Here is a 26,060-nt window from a genome sequence, read left to right as displayed (position 1 = left end):
TCAAGTTTGCCAATGAATTTTAAGGGAAAAATTTGTAATGAAACATCGGCAAATGATTTAAACATATGAATAGGTTATGGCCGGACAGGGAAAAAGAGAACCCTCTCAGAAACATTTCAGCGTATGGGAGATGTTCGAAAAAGGCAACAGTACGATTGAATCGTCGTAAACCGTTTGCAGCGCCTACTGCTTGACGTATGAAATCGAGCATGCAATTATGAAGCGCTGTATACTCTATTAAGCGTTGCGCTTAAACGGTATTGCCTTTTAGGCCCTAGCCCCCTCTCCCTGTTCGGTTCCGGTCCAAACGTGAAAGATTCGTAGCGCTTTCCATTTCGAATGACGTGACCTGCCGCGGAAGGTTTATCTAAATACCATCACACCAACGTCCGGTGCTGTGTCTGGTTTTGGGTGGCTTCCTATGTTACGGCAGGCTTCTGGTTTCTCATGCGTTTAACGCTACGGATGCGCCGGAGACGAGGTCCAGACAGCCCAGGAAATCCAGCCCAAAGGCGCCTGCCAAACGATGTAACTATCTACCATTTGCATCGTGCACGTTCTGAAGGCGGACAGCCTTCGCACCCCCCCTCCCAGTGCCGGGGCGCACAAGATTAGTTTCTCTTGCTGATGGACATCGGAACAAGTGTTGAAATTACAGGGATTTCAACACCATCGCTGCCTCTCCAAGTCCACTGTGAGTGAGAGTGTAGAAGTAATACCGGTGTTAAATAATATGGGGCAAACGATTATTTGACTGGAGGCTGTGCTTCCGTTCATCTGCTCCTTAGCAGTAGTATAGTGCATGTACTTGATCGTGGATTGAATTAAGTTTCATGTATCAGATTGGAAAGATTGCTGTACTGATGGGGAACTGAGATTCTTGGCCACTACCAAAGTGCCTATTTTGATTCAACAGCACGATAGAGGTATCTATAGATAGATGAATAAGACATGTAAAACTGAATTACACTGCTGCCGTGTAGCTCTGGGAGCATATCTTTAAATTCATATTTGATTAGTTCTTTACTGCAAAGAAAGTTTTATACTCCGTAATAAATACGAATTACAGTGTATTTGAATGTGTTCGTGTATATTAAAATTATTATACGCAATCATTCTAATTTCTCCTAACTTCAGTTTGAGTCTAACTTCAACAACACTCGCTTTTTTGACAGAAAAATTAAACTTTATCTAAAATATAATCGTTTCCCTTGGGAGAACTGTTCCGACTCCATGTCGCTTCTTAGTAGTGACAAGAAGCGTTAAAGCAACTGCTCAAAATATCACCTCTAACTTGGTTGGTAGTTGGTTTTATCATCGTTCAGGAAACTCCAATCCGGTTTTCAACCAGCGTACAGTGTGAAGTGAAGTGAGAGGCTTTTAATGGTTTTAGTATGCCAATGGGGTGCAATTTTCCAATCACACGACTGATCTCGAAAGCGGGATCATAATTAATTAAGCATCGATTCCTTAATTATTGCCCTCCCGCCCTAGAAAGAGAGAGAGTGTGCTTCGGGTGTCTTTGGAGCGTTTGGCGGCAAGGTTTGTCGGCCGTGTGTTCTGGCGAGCAACAAGGATACGAACATGCTTATTACCGTCGAATAGGTTTAGCAAACGGGCTGTGATTAAAACCCGAGACAAAATTGAAACTTTTTCTTCCCCGGTGGGAAGAAAGTGGGTGAGACAGACAGGTCTAATCACGCCGGGGAGACACAGGTGTCGAAAGCCAACGGCATAACCTTTGAGATAGCATTTTTGTGTAACTCTCGTTATGAAACGTATTTAGAAATGGGAGGTGAAAAAAAAGGTACAGGTTGCAGGAAGCTAGGTGTAAAACCTTTTCCTAATGAAATGGCAACCAATCTCATCATCATCGGCTTACCGGGCATGGTTAATAGAAAGTTGCGGTTACGATTTACCGAGGGCAGGTCCTGTGTTATGATGCACATTCCGTCCTATTTTGCGGGTGAGGATATGTGTGCAACACCAGACGGGACTGAAATTGTTAAATTCCCAGCCTCAATTCAGAGAGGTATGTTATTTTGTTAACCGATTGTTACCCGCGTTGCCATTGCTTCGGTCAGTTTCGTTCGGCGGCACAGTGACTAAATGGAACGATTTCTCCCAAGCGTTATGAACCATGATATAGTGTGGATGCTTGGCGTGCTGTCCGTTGGTTGGGTTAATATGGAAATAATTCAAAATTAAAAATAAAAAAAAAGTGCCAACGAACTGGAGACTTCCGCAAGTGCATGTGAAACCTATTCATTTTGAGGGTTAATTGTTGTTGTCCGCGATCAAAACGCCAGGATATATTACCTTACGGCTCTGCCGGTGGCTTGACAAGGAGGAGGTTCGTTTGTAAATTGGTAAAGGAAAGTGAAACTTTTGTGAAAACGGTACAGCGGGGTGGCCTTGTAATGTTTTTTTGCGAATGACGACCGCAAGAAGAAGGTGCGAGAAGAGTCACACGAGCCTGCGGTTTATGTCGGGGGTTTTATGTTACTTCGTAAGTACTATAAATTGCATCCTTTTTCTGTACGGCTGATGATTATCAACATATGCTTCATGGAGTGTATGCACCGGGCAATGGAACAATGACAAATGAACCTCCCTTTCAACGCCGTGGGTATGTATTTTGATGTAACATCATCGTTGTCATAGATAATATTCATCATACATTCTCATTTACGCTGGTGCATTCCCGTAAGCCCTTCGCTTGTGACAAACGATTGGCTAACAGTTTCTCTCCGCCTTCGAGTGCAGGTGTCGATAGGTCGAATGGCAACTCTCATGCGCTATCTGCATAGAGTTGTCCGTAGAAGATTTGTTCGAAACGGAGTGTAAATTGAAAGAAATTTGTACATGTATCGGTTTCATTAGCTACCATACCGACACGTAGCAGCAGGAATGAAGCAATTTATTATGTAATATCTTTATGATTTGATTATACGATCATTACGATTGTAAAAGCGTTATATCCGTCTTCGAGCGAAAGTGTGTCTCCCCCCGTAGGATAGGACATGATCGTCGTTTGCAGAAGGGTTTACCTTTACACTCGATGCAGACGATCGTCGCTGATTCAAGATACGGAATGGAGTGAACGATCGTTCAGTGGTTGCTTAAGCTCATGTAATGCAGCTGCTTACGGTTTGTGGATGGGTCACTGTGTGAAAGTGAAAGCACCAAGAACTGAGAATAGTGGGAAACATGAACCAATGCCAGTGAGAGATCTAGAGATACTGAATACACATAAGTGCGCATATAGTAAGAGCTTTTTGGACTTATTCAATTTTAAGCAAAAGTTAACAATTGTTAAATAAAATACATTTAGTCGAAGATTTCCTCAAAGTTCTCCTCAAAGATGGACCTTTCATCAACAGCACTTTGAACATGAAATTCCTTGACAACGGTCGTGATCCTTGTGGGACTTAGGAGAAGTGAATTAAACCCCAACATCGATAACAACCAACTACCCGGCATGCAGCGTGCTTTGACTCTGTTTTGAGTGCCCTATAACGGTAAGGTTCAAGTGGATGTGATAGATACTGCCCGGTTTGGGACCATCCCGTTACATCCTTCCCAACAGTACCACGGGTCAAAACCTCGATCTGTCGTTTCATCTCGCGTCCTCCGTGCGGCTGCGTGAATTTTGGTCTGCGTCCGGAGGGGGGTCAAGACGGTACAAAGACAACACGCGGCAGCGTCTCGCGTTAATCGGTTAAGGTGGGCTGGAATTCCTCTCGGCTATTCGTTGCGCGTTTCGATGCCGTGGAACTTGTCATTAGCTTGTCACGTCACGAAACGGGAACCCATCAGCTTTGTAGCAACGATACGATTTCGATCATCTACACACGGCTGGACTGTGGTGTACATTTTGCAGCAGGCGGCACCCGTTGACTTTTTGGGGAGTTCGTAACGATCATGGGTTTGTGTGTGTGTGTGTGTGTGCAAATCAGGAAGAAGAGGTTTTTCTTTTGGAGAGAAGAATGGAAGGGAGTGTAGCAAATTGTACTCTGTAGTGGCATTGCCGGCAAAGATTGATGATGACTTCATCGTTTGAGATCGTTAGCAAGCGCTTTGATGCAAGTTGAAGTCACCGATTCGAGTTCCACCGTAGAATCTTTATCGACCTGTGACCAACGGAAAGCGTTGTTTTTGCGCCATCGACTTGTTAGACCGTCTCTGTTGGGTTGGATTGGAAACCAACCTGGAAAGCATCACAATGTATAGGTCAAGATGTGGATAGGCTTTTTCGAATGAAAGGAAGAAGTTAATTCGTTTTTAGTTGCTATTTTACCGGCTGTCATATCAGCTGACGGAATGGATGGTGCAAATGAGGAAGGCATAATATACTGTTGATGTATCAAAGCCATCCAACAATTGAGCAGCTCGTTGGTTTCGCTGCCACAAGCGCGATTTGTAGCTGGCGTCGTTTCGTGGCCTCTGAGGTATTTTGCGCGTAGTCTACCTTTAGGCGTTTATTGTGCGCAGTACGGTAGTGGTAGTAATTCAGTCAACAGACAGCAACACCAACGAGGTGTTTTTAGTAGTTACTTTGTTGGGGAACTTCGAATTATCTTCGGAAGAGCTGTGAAATAAATGAAAACGCGAGAAGATGGTTTAATTATTGAATGTTTCAAAAATGGTACTATTCAATTCTAGTGGATGTTTAATTAGTTTGTTAAGTTCTACCTAAATTTATTCTGTTATTATTCGGTTTGGAATTTATTATTCAGTTCTGTAAATTGGTAGGGTTTTGGTGTGTGCATTTTATGATTTTTCATTATGTTAAATGCTATCACTTGCTGTAGTTGGCATACCCTTGACTGTGGAATTCTCATTAGAGTGCCAATAGATCTAGTGATACTAACATGTGGTAATTCAGTATGAAAGCCTCAAGAAATTCCAACAAACCACTTCTAACTTTCTACTCCGGAGGTGTATTTGCTGTTGATTGGTTAATTTTTGTGTAATTCTTGAACTAGCGCACCTTCAAGCTTTAAGCCGACGAGAGATTTAATGTACCGCGAAGAAAATAATGAAGACAAAATGCTATAAATAATGTATTTTCTTCTAGTTTGCTCATTGATCATTGATGGTAAGACGGTGGGCTGTAGTGGGAACAATCAATGATCATTCCAAAGCTACCTAACATTTCATTCACAATTCGGTGTTGTTGAATGATTTTATGTCGGAGGAATCGTATGTTTTGTTATGTGCAACGCACTGTAGTTCTAGTCGCTCGCCACTCTCCGCGGGCTAGCGTTGCAAAGATTCTCTCGTGCTCACTGTTGTGTTGCGTGCATTTCAAGCAGAGGGCGGCCCGTGTCATCTTGCGCCGTACGCGAGAGCCTCTAAGCTAGCACGGGCTTACGGCGGTCGTAAAGTCATCGTGTGGACGGTTGCGCTAGTAGTTGTGTGCGGTGAAATAATGGCTTCAAGTCGCGACCGCCGCGGCGCGAAATCAGTCACCGTGGTCGTGGTGATCGTACTACCAGCCTGCCGCGACTCTGGACTGGCCGTCGTGGTACAGTCGCTGCCATTCTCCATCTTCCAGCGCTCCCGGTACGACGAGCGTGGTGCGTTTCACATTCGGGTCGCTCCTTTGTGGTGCTACAAGAAGTACGAAGGTTGACTGCGATAGATCGCGCGCGCGTGTTTCTTTTGCGTTGAAGGGAAAGATCGTGGTTCGAGCAAGAACAGGCACACTAAAAGATTGCTGCTGCTGCTGCTGCTGCTGATGTGTTCGGTTTAACGTGTGGGTTGGGTTCGTGGCTGGGGCACAGAATGGGGCAAGGTTGGGCCGATTGTGGGCCATGTGTGTGCGTGTGAAAGGGCAGGGGAGAGGGTACGTGTTATGTTTACTTTCGTGATATTGTTGATGCTTCGTCAGCACAGCACATTGAGTGAATGTTGGAAAAAAAGGAGAAGTAGAATCGATTGCTCAAAATAATCGTGACGCGGTTCTCCGTGCGAGACACGGGGCATGGGATATGATTTTTTTTTTCTAAGTGAGTTCGTGTTTGACAAGTTTACAATTGTCGACCATTCTGCAGCGTATGAGTGTGTCCCTTGCATATATTGAACGTCACGCTGACGAATGGGGAACTGTTGCTGGCAGCTTGTGTTCTTTTTGGTCGATGAGTTAATAAAGGCGACGAGTACACTCAGCCCCTGCTCAATGCATGCGTTCGTGGCGAATTCCATTCACGCGATAAGATAGAGGAAATGGGTTCTTGGCCGCTGGTCGCCCGATTGTGTTTGCAAGTGTCTGTGTGTATGTTTGTGTACGTGTGGAATTTTGGGTGGAGAGAATACATATTTGCCGGGTCTCCTGCCTTCCTTTTACGAAGACGAATCTCGAGGGCTCTGAAGTACACAGGGGAATAATCAATCTAGCAGAAGCAAACATTAGCAGAATAACATGGAAAATGTCTTTCGGAAAAGATATCTTCTAACCCAATAATTTCGCCAAACCACTCCCTAACCACTCTACCGAAATCACTTATCAAACAAAATAATTTGTAAACTTACATCAACACAAAGGTTAAAATCAAATCGTAAACCCTCATCGACACATACCTTACAAGACGTCAGTTTTGCACGACGTTAAAACCAAATTTATGTGCGCCATTAAAAACCCTTGAAAATTATTTTCCCATAATGCTGTTTTAGCGCGCCGTTTTGGTGTGGTGGTGCGCAGAGCCGATTTCTATCGATCTCGCTCTCCAGTGTTTGTTCGCCCGCCGCCGCTAGCACCAACATCGTCTGGTAAATCTTCGCCTATTGGTTCGTTAGCGAACTAACCTTGTTAGCTCCATTCATGGTTTTGCCAATGCCCTACAGCGAGCATAGTTTTTGTTGGATCGACACGGTATCGCGACCTCAATGTAAACCTGTCCCCCGAGATATGGTTGAACGATCAACCAGCTGGGGGCTAAGAATCGGACGAACGATTATCGATTGCGAACTAATAATTTCGTCCGCCTGCATCGATCGTTCACCACGGCGATCGGTACTGGTTACGGGTGGAAATGGTTAGTATTTCCACCGGGATTGTATGTACCAAGCGACTGTGAATGTTAAACACTGTAAATATGTTGACCAAGGGTTCCAAAGATCCAAAGGGCAAAGGTATCTTTATCTTGCTAAGGCCAGGGTCGAGCAAATATGTGTATAACAGCTAATGTTTACTTGGTGTTTTTTTTCGGTAAAATTCTCCTCCCTTTAGAAAACCTCCTGATTCACCCCCACTCACTTCAATTACAACAACTTTAACAGCACCCCGTAAGAAGACAACGCCTAAACGTGTAGCATCGTGTACCGACAAGACAGTGTCAAAAGGAAGTTGAGGGAACTTTCGGCACACTTTCCACTCGACTTGACGGTGTCATGTTGGTTTTTGGGGGGGGAGTCGGAAGTGGGTGTGTATTTTTTCTATTGATCTTTGGCGTGAATAACATTGCCGGAGTTGTGTCGTATCCGGGGTGACAGTACCGGGCCCGTATTGTGTTCCGGTAGGTGTCAATTGCATCACGTTCACGCACCATCGAACCCGGATCGGTCGCAGCAGTGATTGGAAGCGTCGGACAAGTGGTTCGATTAAGTGACGGCACAAGCAATGGAAATGCTAAGTCAGCTGGATCGCTTCATGCTCCACGGTTCTTCGCGCACGGTACGACCTTGGCGGAGGTGACATTCTTGAAGAGTTAAACGTTTATGACGAAGCAAGTTTGCGTTCGTGTACGCGCGCGTGTGGGCAGTGCTTTGGGATGGTGATGCAAATTAAGCTCGCCTCCAGTTGTGGCATGACGTTGCGTGATAATGGAAGCGAACCTACGCGACGGGGAACACATTTGCCAGCCGTCCTGAACTCCCGTTGCAGTCGATCACCGTGAAGTACTTTCGAATTTGCCATCCGGATTCTTACGGAGATGGCAACTTTCCACGGTCGCCATATGTTCTTTGTGAAATGATGCATTCCTGTCCATGTATGAAATGCATCTGCTTGTAGGGATCGTGAACGGATCATCGATTCGATCGTAAACCCGCAGTTCGAGTGTATGTCCTACCGTATACGGAGCAAAGCCCCTTGGGCCACGAGTATTCCTTCCTGTTCGCTGGTGTTAGTGTTGGTAAAACCACTTGTTGTCCGAATACGCTAATTGCAACATTTAATGCAGTGCACGTAGTATTTCACCCACGTGCGAACTCGTCGAATGCTTAACGAATGCTAAAGCCGTGTTGCACCTCAGTTTGTGTAGAGTCGCTCATTGGTAGCTGCTCCCGAGTGCTACGGGACTCTTCTTTTGTTACATTCGCACGTCATAAATGTCTGTTATTGTTCGGGTCGGTTGCATTTCGACCAGGGAATGATGTGCACAGAACGGGAATTGAACAGTGCTTTCGAATTAAGCTAACCCGTTCGTTCAGCGAATGGCAGCGAAATTGCTAGGACCATTATAATCATCATTAAAATCTAACCCCTAGCCAACGGAAAACCCATACGCTTCCAGGCCAGTAGCTCACCAGCGAGCATGACCTTTGCTCGCGATGCTAGCGATTACGTCAGTTTCTTCGGTGAACTCCACGCTAATCATGGGAGCATTAAAATAAACCACAAAAAAAGTGTTGCAATTCTACTCCATCACGCAAACACACACTCTCTCTCGTTTTTCTTTGGTGATGGCTTTTATGTTGTCTGCTCCAGATGTTACTTAGCTGTGTGCTTAAGTGTAGGCGAAATAGCATGAGAGTGGTCTGCATCGGGCATTATGTGGCGTCTTTGTTGATGAAACTCCAGCATCCAGCTGTCGGGTGGTAGTGGAAGTATGACTATTATTTGACACGCTCCATCCGCTTCATGCGTCGGCTAGTTTGTGATGTGATTGAGTTGAGTTGAAACATATTTGGCAATGATATGTATTCAACCTCCAATATTGTTAACAAGTGCGCTATAACGTACATCTCAAAACTATTGCAGTGCTACAGTAAGGTTATGGGTCATTGCAAAGCAAGCGGGATCTCAGTTACATCTCTACCCCACCTGAATCGGTGCGTCGCGCAAGATAAATCTCGATTTCCCTATATAAGGAATGGTTGGATGTGCAAATGATTGAACAAATATGCATTGATCCATACCAAATCGGGAGGTGGATCAAAATTCGCAAAGATGATCTAATGTTTGTGTATTTTGTTTGATAGTAGGAACTCATCCTATTTGTTCGCTTCATTGCTGGCGGCCGTTCACGGAAGATGTGTGTCGTAAAAATCCAGTGCAGTGAAAGGTGAATGGGTCAGAAACGAGCGGTGCAGAGTAAGTGCTCTGCTTCGCTGCTTCGCGTACCAAGGGCAGTAGTGAGTGCTGGTGTCTTATCAAATTACGGTGTAGATTATTGCCGATGCACTTGACTTACTTTGAGCGAAACTAATTCAATTGCGAAAAATGATGATCATGTTAATGTATGATCAGTATTAATTTTATGTATTCGTTTTTAATTTGCTTAAAATACTTATCCGTCCGCATGTTTGATAGTTTTTCGATTTTGAAAACTCTTATCGTGTCGTGAGTGAGGGAATGATTTGATATGAATAGAAATGACATTACCAAACGCAAGCTATCAAAATCCACTTATACTACGAATGGCCATAAACAGCTCTCAATGTCAACGTCTTGGAATGAGCATGACTCAATGGGTGTTAGTGTCGATCTGTGAGTAGAGAAGAACAGGTTGTTTAGCATACGATGGGGGCTCCTCCCATCCAACTGCTACTCCCGCTGTACAACGGAAGAGAAGAACTGTGAATGTGTTCGTTTTTAGCTAAGGTCTTGCGAATTGGACAAGCAGCTATCTGCTAGCGTCACGTTTTGATAACTTGCGAAATGTGTGCGTTTGTATGGCGCTGTTCAGTGGTTGGGAGATTATTATACAGCTGTTGTGTACCTGCTGTTTGGGGTGGGTCGGTGGCATGATGGTAGCGGCGCCGTTCTTCACACGAGCGGACCGGATCAACATCCCATCCGGACCGACTCCCTCGTACGTAGGACTGACCATCCAACTACGAGTAAATAAAGTAACAGAAAGCCAGAAATGGCAGGCCTTTAGACCTCTTGAGGTTGTTGTGCCGATAAGGAAGTTGTATGCCTCAGTGTTGGTATAAGATGTATTGTTTGAAGAACAGTGTGTTATGATATCGTTTTGCCATTTTTTGTGTGTGTTTAGTCAGCAACTTCAGTCAGAATTCAAACTCACTATAGGAAAAAGTGGTAGTACTTGAATGCGTGCGCCTGGCCGCCAGTGATGATTCTGATCGATGATGACAGTTTCAATGAATCAATGCCCTCAAGCGCCGCCATGCTGACGGATGAAAGTGATCGTATTCCGAGCACGACGCTCGCAGTCCTTCGCGGCATACTAGTGAAATCGTTGTCCCGTGAGAATCTCAGCCTGACCGATCAGCAACAGCTGCTGGGAGAGCGGAAGGAACGCCATGTTCAATTTAGTTTCGGTAAGAATGTTTAGGGACCAGGAAAAGGAGCAGATTTGTCAGTGGAAATGCTTAATGTTAACCAAACCAAAATCGTTCGAAATATTTCTTTATTCATCACGTACACCATTTATGACGATGGTTTGATTAGTCTAATCAGAGCCCTCACCCTAAAAGATCATTGTTTTGACTGTTGTTTTTTCTTTCTATTTTCTTTTATGTCATGCTCAGCTGGAAACAGAGATGCAACCGTACAAAAACAATCAAGGCCGGCTTCAGCCAATAGAGGTAAGTGACCAAATATGGCCAGCATCAAAACATTAAACGCGGCGATAGTGGTTTGCGTGGTGAATGCTGTCTCGACGTGGGGCCAGAAGCAGAAAATGTGCTTCAATGCGCTTCGGAATGAAGCTACCGTCGCTGGGAAAGCTCTTTTTACATATTGCGGTCTTCTGTGCATTCAATTATCGATAACATGTTCGATGCGATGCGCATCATGTTCTATCATAGTGGTCCTTTTGTCCTGCTAATGATAGTATTTCCTGTTCTTTATATTTTCATTTTCTCTCCAACAACGTCTCACTTGATCCACGTAATGAACCGGATTGTTCAGACCGTCTGCATGAACAATCTGTTGCGCATACCCTTCACTGGTTTGCTTGCGTCGGTGATGATAGTGTCGATAACGGTAGAAACCCAGAAGGTATACTATGAGCCGAAGTCGATCGCGTACGTTAGTAGCAGCGTAGTCCCGGGTGTAAATGATTACCATGTACTTGGTATGCCTGGAGCACGCGATAGACCATGGTGCTACGACGGCAATGCGATGTTGTTGATGTTGTGGCGTGTGCTTGACCACGTGTGCATAATAATAGCATGGTCGTTTTTTATTGCCATCGATCAGCGGTGCATCCGTTGCTCAATGAACAGTTCTTCTTCCTCCTGGTTTAATTGTAATCGCACGTTCATATCCACTAAATCCCCTTGTGCTGTTGATGTCTTCAACTAACATTACGAACCATAGCTTATGTAAAGATTTTTTTTTAAAGAGTGTATATAAATATTTAAATTTTACAAGTAAACTTCAAGTTTTGAGTGTAATTATTGCGCGAAGAAAATATTTTAAGGCTGTAATCGAATATGCATGACAAATGTGAAAGCCAAGGTCATTAGAAAGTTTAAAGTCGTGCTTAAAGCAGTGATTAGTGAAATGTTAACATTTTTGCTTAGGGTTAAAAGTAGTACAACAGTTTTTTTATTTGTCATAACCCTTTTTAAAATGTCGCCCTGTGACACAGTGTACGATGCTTAACTAACGCTTAACTCTTTCCATTCCTCTGTCCATCGCTACTCTGCAGAATTACAAAAGGAACGCGAGGAACGAATAAAACAGATGAAGGAACGACAGAACGAGGAACGCCAAAAGAAGCTCGAGGAGCTGAAGGCACAAGCACTAGCGGCACAAAAGTTCCGCGAGCAGAAGGAGGAAGAACGGCGCCGCCGGATGGATGACTTGCGGAGGCGGGAAAGCGACCGAAGGTCACAGGTCGAGGAGCGTCGCCGCGCCATAATCGAGGCCGATAACGAGCGGCGGGAGTACATTCTGCGCAAGAATCAGGAACGCGAACAGCGCATGGAGACGAAACGGCGAAATGATCGAGGTTCGATCCAGTTCGCCTTTGGATCGTCGACGCCACGAATGATCGATACCAGTGACAGTGGCATGTGCAGCTCGTTCTGGGCTCATAGGAGGTATGGCACCGATTACACCCGTCGTGACGCACCTGGCTAAAGGGCTGACGATCATTTTCTAACTGGCTGTCCTTACCATTTTAGAGCCACATCCATTACGAACGTAGCATATACAGGGGCGGCATTAACGAGGCGTAGTTCCGAGCGTGAACTAACCGACAGTGCGTCGAAGAAACGAGCTACCTCCGCCAGTGGTCTCGACCGATCGACCGACGGTACGTATTTGGGATTTGCGATGCCGCACGCATCTCAAGCCGTCTTTTGGCATATCCCAGCGGAATCTGAAGTCGTAGATGTTCCGCAGTTAGGGTACAACATACCACATACAACGGTCACACCTATTGCAACAGTGAACATTCTCTCATAAAGCATTATCATTCCGAGCGGATGTGGTTGAAGTCCACATTTACTCGTCATATAAACACCTGAATCGTGAAGAAGAGTTACCGTAGAGCTCGTTCTAGGACATTATTATGTTGTTCAGTATGTTAAGCTTTTGTAGAAAGATGTCTAAGAACACGGAAGGCGAACTGTTTTTGGAAACAAATTCACAATATTTGTTACAGTTATTCTGTTCTCTAGCATCATCAGTTTCAACCGTATAGTTTCATCAACTAGGTCTTCTTGTCGAGCTACGTTAGCAGATGTTATCTTTGATAGTGTTTCACTGTTTGTTCGAACGCACGCAAAGAGTTTTTCGTCCTCTCTGTGCCCTTAATCGGTAGTCGGTCATCCGTATGAAGTATATCTTTTTACGAGCTTTGCCTTATGGTTTTTAGTTTAAACTGCTGCTGGTCGTGGTTTGCTTAAAAGGGCTTTTTATTTAGAAGGGATTTCTGCATTTCATTACTGCAACCTAAGAATATGCGAATATTTCTTTCCGTTTCTCAACTAATTGCCCTAGCTAGTTTATGGATCATTCTCCTCGTTGCATTAAACTATATGGGTGTCTTTCTTTTCTTTAGTGGACGGTTCTATCTTTTGCTTGATAGCGTTCAATATTGTTTAGTTTTCTAGTTCAGTTCATGATTCTTTATTTGTACTACCATGATCAGATACATATACTTTCCGTTTGTTTTAATTCTGTTCATTTCTACACATTACTCATGTTCCTGTTACGAAAGTTTTCTATTCGCCGCTATCTTTGTTTGTTCACAGTGTTAATCTATCTTTCAATTCTGTTCTCTTTCGTACATGTTGTTTACACACTATTCACGTCAATGCCTTGCTTGAACCAAACGGATCTATTTCCTCAAAACTACAACACACCTTCGTGTTTGATGACGTTTGTGAAAATGAAAATGGACGCCTGCACTCCTTTCTTGAATGAATATTCAATTTATTTGTCCCTCTCCGGCTACAAATTGTGACACGAAATGTTAAACTTTTCTTATGTACTCACTACTACTATTACTTGCCGAATACTTCTCAATATTGGTTCCTGCTGGTTTCATCGCTTAACATTTCTGTGCCATGTTGAACAATAAAATAACACACCCCCGACGACCCATGTTTGTTCGTGCCCACCAACAGACCAACGGCGAATGTCCAGCTCGATGTACGAAGTGTTCAACTGGACGAGTACCAGCGAGTGTCCGAGAAAGCTAACGTTCTCGCTGGCTGGTTCCGGCATCAACATCGACGATCCTCCAACGGCCGCCGAATATCAGCCGGCAGCTCCGCGTAATTATGCTAGCGGAAAGGGTAAAGCCATCCTTTCGGGTGTTTTTCAAGCCAACCGAAAAACATTATGCCTTCTTTATTCCCTTCGCCTTCTTTTGCATCCTTGTTTAAAAATTTCGTTCTGGTGTGCACATTTTGTTTGATTTCATTTTAATCAGTTTCCGCTTCGTTCCTCTTTGTACATTGCTCTGGTTTCAACTCCTACTCATTTGTTCTCTTTTGTTTCTTTCGTTGACTATGAAAATGTAACTTGCTGCACTGTTGTATAAATTCGCAATGACTACTGGCTCTTTCGGTCTCTTCCCACCTTGTTATTTTAGTTACACCATCTGTGCGTTTATTTATTTATCTTTTTCGACAAAATTTAAGGTGCTTTATTCTTTCTCTTTCGCTACTATGTTGAAACATGTCTTATATTGTGGTTTTATTCGCGTTGTTGTTGTTCTTTGTTGCCGATGAATGTCAATGTCTTCTCTGCATTTTGCCGCCCGGCTTTAGTTCTTCGGTGAGGTGAATGTATTCTAGTGTTTAGTTAGTTTTAATACGATGCCGTTTTGTTGAACGGCGTTTTGCTCTCAAACCTTGTTTGAATGTGGCTGATTTTGACGGCAAAATCATCGATTCGTTCTTTTAACTTGAGTTTAATTTAATTTGAAGCGCGTTTATTCTTTTTTATGATGTGTTTTCCGCTCCTTTATGCACACTCTTCACCCTTTCAATCTAGCACATTTATTTTTTTTCATTTTGCCTCATGTTTTAGCATGTTTGTAAAGAATGATAGATCTAAATGTTTTTTATGTTTTTTTTTTAACATAATTAATGTTGTTTTGTTCGTTGAAATTGAACTACATTACTTCCTCTAATGATTGAATGTTTGTATGGGTTGTACACCCCAATTTAAAGCATGGTGTGTTTAGTATACATGTCTTCAAAAAAATCTACTGCTATGCTGAATTATTCGATTCAATACTTTGTGCTGTGTTTAACAATTTCAAATTTTAGTCGACTAAAACTCTTTGTGTACAAAACACTGTTAATAACAAAATTTCTTTCGTGACTAACGGAAAAATATCATACAACATTTGTTGCCGTATAATAAAATTCATTTTTGTCTCTTTCTGTCTTTTTCTTTTTCTTTCCATATTTATTTCTATGTTATTTCTTCATTTCCTCGATTACCCTCTGTCACTTCATCTGTGTCTGACATTTCGGCTATCTCTTCTATTTCTCCCAACAACACGTCCAAATTCATCGTTTGGATAACACACCTGTTACCGGTGGGTGGTTAACGATAAACATTACATGCTGGACGTTCTTGTTATGTAACTTACACTTTTCTTTCTTTTCTTTTCTATGTCCTTATGTTACTAATTTTCTGTTCACGGGGTTTCATACGGCCACACGCTGATTGTTGTCCATCGAAACTTCTTGGTGACATTATTTGGTTCCAACATGTTCTCCACCATCCCGATCTCGATCCTCAATCCCACAATGCTCTCTCCTTTCTCTCTTCTGTCTCTTTTCCCATCTTTCTATCACTTTCTCTCTGTTTCTCCTGCAGACGATACAGCAGAAATGAACTATCAGCGCACTGTCAATCGTCGAAAGACTGACTTAATGCCTACCATTCCTAGTCCTCGTGATAGCTCTAGATCGTCTCTCGGTACACACACTCCCAGAACACCAGGTAGTATTTTATTGCTTTGGCGTACGCGTCTACTATTTTCTTTAGCAATTGTTTAGTTGTTTTGCGTTCTACTTTCGTTCTTCGTACGTTTCGTTTTGATCTGTTGTCTGTTACTTTGTTTTGTCTATGCCTGAAACGCTCCATTTCGTATGCAATTTTTTGATGCAAAATGCTCTTCAGTTTATACTTTCCATATGAATTGGCTATTTTAATTGATATTTGTATATTGGCAATATTATTATGTTAAAATTTGAACACATTATCGCATGGGGACTCACACAATCTCTGCTGCCCTTTTCGATCTTACTCTGCGGATTGTCATAATGTCTTTTTGCTCTGCACTCCTTGCGTACGGATAAATATCCTCATCGTTGTACCACTACATGCCTACATGCTGCTTATGTTTGCTTTTGCTTTACCGTTGTACTCTTCATGAACTTGTTTGCTTCTGTGCGACGTACTGATCGATTGTCATAAAGGGAAATTTACATCGATTGCGTTCGTTTTGTTCGAATCTTCAATCAATCCGGTTTAGTGTGCATGCTTGTGATATTTTGCATGTAATGAATGAATTTATTAAGTTATGTAGATCAGTCAAGTATTTGTGGTGCAACCTAAGCATATTCCTATCAGTTGGTTAGACATTTCATCTCCATGATCATTCGCGCTCATATTTCGTTGCATCTCGTGATACGATGGCGCCAACGGCGCAAGACGGACAAAATGTTACTGTGAACTGAACGAAATCATTAGAACAGATCATTTACGCTCGTGTAAATGGATGATTTACTTTATTGATTGGAGTTTTCTATGCTTTTCTTTTTTATCCCTTTTATTTGCCTCAAAACAATATGAACAATTCAATTTATCATTATACATTGCTCGTCTTCTGCATGATGATGGCTGTCACACAAACACGAAACACACTATGACACCGAATATTAACATTGAAACACGTAACCCCACATGGACAATTTCACACACATGCCGGATTACTTATTACACGTTGCTACGGTACCAATATTGCTACGAATATTGTGTTGTTGCCAAATGTTGTACCCTTCGCCTCACCTTCGCCATACATCTTGGACATATTAAACTACACAACCATAAAAGGCCGAGCATTTTCGATGACGCGTTTGGATCAGCTGGCGCAACCAAGACGGCGCAATGGTGAGCACATCAGCGCGATTCTGGAGCGCGAGCGACGTCAAGCCCTGGAGTTGGAGAACCTGACCCGTCTATCACTCTCCTCGTCCCGGTCATCTCCAACCGGCAGTGGTGGCAACAGTAAGCGAATGTCGCGCAGCATGTCCCAGCTGGCCGGCAGCGGGGCTAAGTATCGCAATCAATCGCAGGACTCTAATTCTGGCCGCAGTCCCGGTTTTGGCGGTGGGCGCAAATCATCCTTCAATTCGTCATCGATGAACAGTGGCAGCACTTCGCCCATGCGTCGCAACGATACCTCCAAGAGTATGTCCCAGCTGAACACAGTTGGCAGCACACCCCGTATTACCAAAACTGAACGTCTACGGCAGCAGTACCACCATCAGCAACAGCAGCAGCTTCAGAATCAGCTTCTGGTGACGAACGGTGGGTCTCTAGCGTCCTCTGTCTCGGTGGCCTCGAACAAATGGTTGCGATTTGTGAGGTCTCAGATAAGTGTGTGGCATTGGGTTCGCATTCTAATTGGGTACTGCAGCTCTGTCCATTTGTGGATCTTCCAAATATTCTTCTATTAATATACGAGAAGGCATCACCAACGACTTTGATGGGTGTTTAGGTTGACACAGTAATGCACTAACCGGGTTCTCCAGCAAGGGAGCAAACTCCTTTTGCTTATCATCTCGTACGATTAACCCTGCTGCACCTGCTAATAGTTGGTGATTGTAAATGATCATGTTTTCTTCTCTGCAATTGGAATTCTTGAATGATTTCAATGTCCTTTCTGTACGCGTTTGGGGAATTTTTTGAGGGTCAAAAAAGTTGAGATAGTCTTTCGGTAAGCTAATGGGCTTCTGACGACGGTGTGTTGACAAAACAGTAACTTCACCCATACACACATTCACCTATACTACGTAACATTATAATGCTAGTAATATATCTAATAATTCCAACTACTAATAATCACTCCGATTTGATGTACTGAGCTTGTTTCATATAATATTAGGTAAATCTGATTCCACAACTAAACGATACCAAACCACAACCATACCATACTTCATGACACTCACATCTGCTTGGTAGTGTAATGAAAACTCATCTTAAGCCATCTCATTATACTTCTATCATGCCTGGTAGGTGTTTGTGCGTCATAAATATTAATTTGTTTTTCGCATCTAATGTGAAATGGCTGTTCTATCGTTAATGCTACAACTGTACATACTACATACATCTACTGCTGCCGGAATGTGCAATAGAAATACATACGTTTACAGTTATGGTTTTGTGTTATAAGATAATTAATCGCTAATACAACACTATATGGCTAGACGCATATTGTATACACATCATTACCGCCATCTGATTATTCGATGTTCTCTTCTTTTCTTTTCATTCCCTCCTATTCAAACTAAACCCGTAATATCCTTTTTCGATTCGCTGTTGTTGATAAATGCCATCAATCCTTGACCCCCCGAATCTGGCGGATCCTGACCGTGACACATTTATCAAACGCTCTAATAACCAAACACACAACGCAACATTGTCGCTAATGGTGTCGTGTGTCGTTACGTGTGGTTACGCTTATATCTCAAATATCCTTGCTTCCGGCCGTTGTCTTTGTTCGTGTGCTTGTACGCGGCGATCCTGTTGCGGATTGAAACACAAACACTCCAAATCACTTTCTATGGACGAAATGATAATGATGCACTGCGGCTTGGCTGATGGTTTTCGTGTGACTTCCCGGCGTTGCGCAAACACAGGTCTCCGTTCCGGTGAAATGACTCCCACCAGTCTGAACACTTCGCGGCCCGGCAGTGCAATGTCCAGCTCGACGACCGCGTCCGGTATCGTGTATCGACGAACCCTGCCAGCACAACGTAAACCACGACCGGCTAGTATCGCCGTTACGGGCGTAACTGCCTCTGGTTTGAAGGAAGGTTTGTGTGTTTTTCTGTTCTATTTTACACATTTTGTCGACGTTAGTGCGCTCGCACCTTAACACGTTCCTCGCCATGCGTCGTAGGATACTTTTTACGGCAAACCCTGGATCCTTACTTGTCCCGTAGAGTAAGCTTTACTTCAAATGTAAAAAAATGTATAAAATCATATGTCACTGGTTGTGTTTATAGCTATAAACTTGTAAGCAGTGTAAAATATCATTAACTGGCATATTGCGTAAATAACTAAACAAACTTATTTCATTAAATAAATTTGCTACGTGTCGTCACACGTTTTGCATTACATGTCTATGAAGTTAAGAGATTAGTAAAATTTCTTGGAAGCTCCATAAAATGTTTTTATTAATTTTGTATTAATAATTGCTAATTCATCAATATCTATCCCATCCACATTTCAACTGTCACACACCGAATAGTATCTAAAAATGGGAGGACAGTTTATTGAAAATAATATGTTTTGAATTACGATTTATACAGTTTTTTTAACCACTACATTATTGAAATAAGGGCACTATATAATAGCGCTAATAAATAAGACGACTTGTAGACATGAGCTTTTCAAAACTTTTGTCATTCGAGCATATGCTTATGCAGTTTATGCATTACTAACAAATTAATAAAGAACCTGGAATGATGGATCGGTTTCTAGCGAGATTAATATCTCGTGAAATGCATTTCCGATGTGGTAGGGAAATGCTTGTTTAATACTCTTTGCCCGTCAATGAAGCTAACTTGAAGTGTTTCAATTAACCGTTGCAGATAAACCTCCACTCCCAAAGACAGGATCCGGTGCTTCGACCGGAAGCGGTGTAACGAGCGCGAGCAGCAAACATCGATTGTCGAGTGCTGGATCTGGTAGCATTCACACGACCCCCGCAAAATCATCCTCTGGCATGGATACGCCAACGAAAAAGCCGGTGACACTACACTCGGCGGAAAAACGATCCACAAGTGTCAGGGGCACCACACCGAAAGCTTCTTCTACGCCCTTACAATCTCCTGGCCCGGAAAAGGCATCCCGCAGCTTGCAAGATTCGTTGAAGAAGGCGGCAGACGTCAGTAAGAAAGTTCCAGCTACCAATGAAAAACCTATGGCGAAGGCCCCGGTTCCAAAGGACGATGCAGTTGTGGTGGAAGCAAAACAGGAAGCACCAATTGTTGCCCCCATGCAGGAAGAACAAAGCGTCGAGCCTGAAAAGGTTGCGCCACAAGTTGAAAATACACCGCAAACATCACTGGTAGAGGTGGATCAATCATTCGGACAAGTAGAACAACCTCAGCAGCAACAGGAGGAAGTGGTAGTTGCGGTGCAACAAGAAGCCCCGTCCCCGGCACAGACAGTGAGCGTTGAACAGTCGCAGCAAGCAGATTCTGTCTCCGTCGAGACAGAACCAACGCCAATAATTGAGCAGGCCGAAATGGAACAACAAGAAATCAGTGTTGTTAAATCGGAAACCACAATGATGCCGGTGGAAGAAACGACCGAAATCATCAATGGTAGTTTGACTATTGATGCGTCCGGAAACGGCGCTGATGCAATGACTGCTTCTATGATCGCAAAACGTATCACTACGGAGGAAGAAGCAAAGGCTGCCCTTGCCGAGCGTCGTCGTTTGGCACGCGAAGAAGCCGAACGACAGGCGGAACTGGAACGCAAACGTATCGAGGCCGAAGAGCAGGCCGAACGTCAACGTATCCTGGAAGAAGAGGAACGCTTGCGAAAGTTGGAGGAGGAAACGATCCGGCTAGCCGAAGAGCAACGTCGCATGGAGGAGGAAAGGCTCCAGCAGGCTATCGAGGAAGCGCGCCGACGAGATGAGGAGGAACGCAAACGGCGCGAAGACGAAGCTCGACAAAAGGCTGAGCGCGAGGAAGCCGAACGAAAGGCGCGCGAGGAAGCCGAACGGCAGCGCGTCGAGATGGCTGAGCGGTTGAAAAAGGAGGAAAAGGAACGGGAGGAACGCCGGAAGCGCGTTGAAGCAATCATGTCCCGCACCAGAGCGAAGGGAGCGGCAAACAGTACGCCGACAAAGGTATTTGCCGGGAAAAATGCGGAAATGAATTGTACTGAAAATATTTAAATGCTTATGTTTTATCTTTTAGAATAACGAAGACGACAAGGAAAATGCCATGTCCAAGAGCCAGATTGTACTTTCGTCCACGCCGGCTGCCCTACCTACCGGTACTGCCATGTCCGCATCTACCATATCGATGACCGATTCGTTTATTGCTTCCGAACTTCGACAAGAGCAGCAGCAACAGGTTCAGCAGCACCAGTCGCTAGAACAGGCCATGGAGTCGCTGTCGCTGAGCAACAACAATAACAATAATGGCAACAGCAGTAATAGCAGTAGTAGCAGCGAAACATTAGCCCATAGTAGCGCCATTAACAACATCAACAACAATAACAACAGTAGCAATGGCGATAACGTTCAGTTCGAAAAGTCCGTGACGGAGAAGGAAAACTTGCTGCTGACCAGCAGTACCGGTGCTACCGTGGTGGCGAACAACAATCTCAACAACGGTAGCACCAGCAATGGCACCGTCGTCGAATCGACCACTAACGCGGAAGGTGCGAATAGTGGCACGAAGGGTGAATCGATCGTACTAACGACGAACGGCAAAACGGAACAACAGTCGTCGGCGATGATGGCGAACAGCAATGGCAGTAATGCCACAGCCAACAGCACCTCGGACCTAATCATCGAGGATGCGCTGATGGGCCAAACTAACGGACATAAGAACGGCACCATGGACAATGTGTTGTAAGTATATGGGTACTCGTCAATCGAAGTTAGAACAAACGGAGCGGATGGAGTGTCGTCGTCGTCAGTTGGTTAAAAATTGGGTCGCATTAATCGTTCTGTATGTGTAGCTTTGCTTTAGAACTATTGTTTAATGGTTATATTTTCTGGAGAATGTGACGGTATGGGAAAAGCGAAAAATAGCAAATTTAAAATGCTTTTCGTCTGGAGATTTCCAAATTTAAGTCACACAATTTGAAGATGCATTTGTGCTGTGCTTATGCGAAATGGTTCTGTTCGGTTGTGCCGTGTTGTGTGAAGGAATGGTTGAAGCGTGAAAACGTATTCACTTACCTGTCCGCTTGCTAAGCAATAATTTGCGGTTGATAGCGACCTTCGCAGTTTGTGCACTTTTTAACTGTCTGTAACTTCTCCTCTTTTAGATTTCCTCGCGTTTCCGACATCTGATTGTAAGGTTGCGGAAATCTTCCCCCGAACAGTTGCTGAGATGATTATAGCCACAGATTTCCCTTTAACTAGCCTATCGTCTACTACATCTTTATGTGTCCTCCCAGATTGGGTTGTTATCTTTTACTGCATAGTGATTGCCAACCATCTGGAATCTAAAAATAAAATCACTTCCAATGAATGGAATCGATCGATCTAGAAGGAGGTACTAATGTGAACTAATTCTGCATTGATTGTTTCCAGTGTTAGATGCAAGCTTCTTGTTTACCGTTTTAATAATTGATTAGCAAATGTGTTGACATGCCTTTTTTACTGTGTTTTAATAGTTCAACGTTCATTCTTGCCGGTGTGTCAATTGTTGACTGTCGTGTGAACGAGAAGAACCATAAATAAAATCTGATGAAAGGTCCTAAGATCGAATGTCGTTGCAACACTAAACATACACACCAAAATTGAAAAACTAAAACGCTTACTGTTTTAAAAGATAAAAGTAAATTTAAATAGTTGTTTTATGGTTATTTTCTCCTTAGGATTGATTTTTTATGGTTGTACCCCTGCATGTAATGTCTGTTTTATGTTAATTTCGATGATTTTCCAATTTCTTTACCTGTTTACGATACTAGCGTTAACATGGGTTTTATTTGCACCTTTGTTTATGCTGCAATTGATCACGCGTTTTGGTTGATAATAACATACTCCTCAGATATTAACCGATCCCGCGTGCAGTAACGACACAATCACCCCATTAATTACACCGATTTTGTTTATTTTCTCACCAAATTTCTGACCCTGCCCCCTCCCCTCTGCTTGTCCAGTGCCGTGAATGATTTAATGAAGGCGGATAATGTTCCGATGGAATTGAACGAATTCATCAGCCCGAAAAATGGTGATCATCACCTGAACGGTGATGACAGCTATCCTTCCATAGTCGACCGGAACGCTACCGGAGGTGAAAAGCAGCATTCTTCGATCGATTCTTCTGGCACTGCCTCAACTGTGACGACAGAAACTACCATCGTTACAGCGGGCGGTGCGAGCACCACTGCAGATCCGTTGATAGATTTCGCTAGCTTTTCCATCAGTGACGATCTGGGTCAAGCAATCCCCCGCGAAGGAAGCGTCAGCGATGCCAACTTTAATCCGCTCACCCCGTTTGATACTGCCGACAGCGTGAATGTGACTGTAGTGCAGCATAATGCTACCCTTGATGTAAATAATGCGTCCAACAACAATAGTATTAACCCGTTCTTCTCGAGCAATGAGCACATCACCTATCCCGTGCATGATGGAAGCGATCGTGAATGTAGCGACAACCACGCGACGGAAGCCGTACTATTTGATCTAGCCCTTGATAATACCACCAGCACTACCACTAGCAGTTCCTTTTTTAACAACAATAACAATACACCATCCAACAACACTCCGTGGCTAGTCTCAGCGACATCCGACGGTCAAGATAATCGAGGTAAATAGGAAGATCGGGCGGGCTGCAGCCACCACACACAGGCAGCCTTTGTTTTCTCTCTTCCACATCGATTACTGCACTGGTCTTTTGATTTGTGTTGATTTGTACTCTCTTTGCTGCTTTGCACTGTATGTCCGGAACGCGACAGTGCAGGTGCTCTATGCCCGCGGCCTATACGTTATTCACCTGTGTGTGTGTGTGTGTGTGTGTGTTTTTTTTGTTGTATGTTTTGTCAGTCGCACATTCGCACCAGTGTGTTTCTTTGTGGAGTATTAATTTTTGATTAGCCTTGTGTTGATCTTTCGTAGCTTGAAGTGTATTTCTTTTTCGCGCGTTGTTTTCGTACAATGTTGTTGGCTAGATTTGTTTGTAGATTTGTTTTAATAGGCACAGTTTCATTGCATTTTAACGTAGAGTATATCCAAATTGTTCCAACTTTGTTCAAGTACTTTAGATCTTGTCCCTTTTGTTCTTACACATGATGCGATTCTCTGATTGGCTCAAAATAACACATCGTCCGGAACATTCGTCCTAGGTCGTGGCAGTGGCTCTTCACGTTTACGTTATCTGTATTAGTCACACATTTTGGATATTATTTGTGGTTGGATTGCCCTCAAGACGCAACTCCCGATGATAGCTCCCGAACCCCGTCTGGTTGTATCATCGATTAATTTGGCAGCTCTGGTCAGTAGACACAGTGTATTATTTTAGAACGTATCTAATGAATTCCATTCGTGATGAAGGGTTTTAACATTCCTTCAAGCACACACATGTTTGATAACACACTTAGAAATAATGTGTGCTTAATGACATAATATATTCATGTGTTCTAAAACTATATCGTGTGATATACGATCGGAAGCTTGTAATAACGCCGAGATGGTTGAGCCTAATGGATGTCGTTTTTTGTAAAGCATTTGCAATATGTATTTCTCCTTTCCTTTTTTTTTCTTCGTCGATTGCACGCGTTTAATTAGCTCTTAAAAATATTCTACATGTGTTGGGTGTAAGGATGAAAGGGCAAAATATTAATATTGTTGTTTTTTTTTCTTCTTTCCCTTACCCCATGGATTGTGCGCTCCGCTGATGAAACTCCAAAATGGCAGACTTGTCGCTCTTGTGAACGAGTAAGGTGTAGGCAAAAGGGCGCACCGGTGTGGTACAGCTAATCAATTCCGATGGGCTTTAAATGACTGTAATTCTGTGGCACCAGCACTAAGGGCAGCAGTCGTACGTGACAATTCCACACGGTATGAGTGCAGTGTACGAGTGATCGTCCAGCTAACGCAGTGGCAGCAGCTATGAGGGAAGGTGTAACACTAGGCCGGATTGTTGTGGTCACTTCGCTCTCGGTCCAATGTGCAAATATTGTTCCGTTGTTTGCTGCGATGATGATGTGTTTTTACCGATAGTCAAACATAGCTAATATACGAGAAAGCAGAAGCATAGCAAACCCCGTTAGCTTACTAAGAGGAACGAGAACACCGGCGTGTGTACGAGCCGGCACTGATGGATATGGTTCGCCACTAGGTTTCTGTTACTCGCTGTAGGATAGGTAACGAAAACAACAAAAAAATCAAAACGCAAATGTTAATGGTAGGAAGGAATATGATAAATAGGTAGTAGCGAGTGAAATGTGTGTGCACATACAACATTGCAAAGAGGGTAAAACCGATGGGACAGAAACGAATCAGGATGAAATCAAAACAGATATCCTCTAGCGAACCTTTATCAAAAAGGAAGATCATGAAAGGATCGCGGTAATTCCAGTCAGTAAAAAGGACGCATGGTAAATCTGACTGAAGGAAAAACAAAAAAGAACATAAACAACCCTTACATACGGAAGCACTCCTCCTACTCCCGTGCACTAAAAAAAAAAAAACATCCAGTGGAATGTTTTTTTTTTTTTGATAAGCATACCAGCAACCATACTACAGAGAATAGTTTAGATGAGTAAGAACAAAGAAATAGCTTGCGATTTGTTCGTTGATGGACCTTCGATCCTTTAAACGTAAAGGTGTGGTGCAATATGTTTATGTTTCCTTTCGTACATAACTTATTCGTAACATTGTAAATCACCTGATTTTGTAATTCCGTTGTGAAACTCTACGTTTTTCGCGCCCCCATTTACATGTGTAGCGCCTTGTGGCACGTTCGGAAAAATTGTGGAATATGATGGGGTACACGTTGCATGTACTAGCATCACGATGAGCCGTAGCCTTTAGTAAGGCATGCTCATCGGTAGCCTTTGTTTTTAAAACGTTCAACAACTTACATGTTTCCGGGTTTGTGTACCATTTCTGTTGAAATGTTTCAGTGTAGTCCAAAAGAAAAAAAAAACAATTGTATTATAATTTATTGTGCATCGCGGCAGATTAGCGAATGTTAGACCGTTAGCTACCTTTTGTGTTTTGGTGTTTAAGCACACTCGCGGCACTGTTCTGTAACTGTATGTAACCACGTGGATTAATAGTCCCCCTGTTTTTTTTTTTCTAAGTTAACCGTGATCATGAGCCTTCAATAATCATTTTTATTAACAAGTGCTACAGTGTAATCGCTCAATCGAATGTGAATCGATTGAGCGCTGTGTTCGTTTCGGCAAAGTGACAGCACGCCGTTACGTGTGGTGATTGTGCAGTGTTTAGCCA

At 43.3% G+C, this 26,060-nt stretch overlaps 1 protein-coding gene across 1 annotated transcript in view; it reads left to right on the top strand.

Annotated features, from left to right (window-relative positions):
- Positions 1–23,420, top strand: part of LOC128710152 (uncharacterized) — a 32,556-nt gene extending 9,136 nt beyond the window's left edge. Inside the window, exons 2-12 of the mRNA XM_053805192.1 lie at positions 10,723–10,779; positions 11,105–11,194; positions 11,850–12,243; positions 12,328–12,458; positions 13,777–13,947; positions 15,488–15,613; positions 16,730–17,206; positions 18,538–18,714; positions 19,495–20,768; positions 20,839–21,500; positions 22,763–23,420. Of these exons, the coding sequence (XP_053661167.1) occupies positions 10,723–10,779; positions 11,105–11,194; positions 11,850–12,243; positions 12,328–12,458; positions 13,777–13,947; positions 15,488–15,613; positions 16,730–17,206; positions 18,538–18,714; positions 19,495–20,768; positions 20,839–21,500; positions 22,763–23,420 (4,217 nt within the window). The remainder of the gene's footprint in view (positions 1–10,722; positions 10,780–11,104; positions 11,195–11,849; positions 12,244–12,327; positions 12,459–13,776; positions 13,948–15,487; positions 15,614–16,729; positions 17,207–18,537; positions 18,715–19,494; positions 20,769–20,838; positions 21,501–22,762) is intronic.
- Positions 23,421–26,060: the final 2,640 nt, after the last annotated feature.

Source organism: Anopheles marshallii, chromosome 2 (assembly GCF_943734725.1).
Source record: "Anopheles marshallii chromosome 2, idAnoMarsDA_429_01, whole genome shotgun sequence".
NCBI lineage: Eukaryota > Metazoa > Arthropoda > Insecta > Diptera > Culicidae > Anopheles > Anopheles marshallii.
The sequence above is the reverse complement of the archived record's forward strand: the minus strand, read 5'-3'. Positions and strand labels throughout refer to the sequence as shown.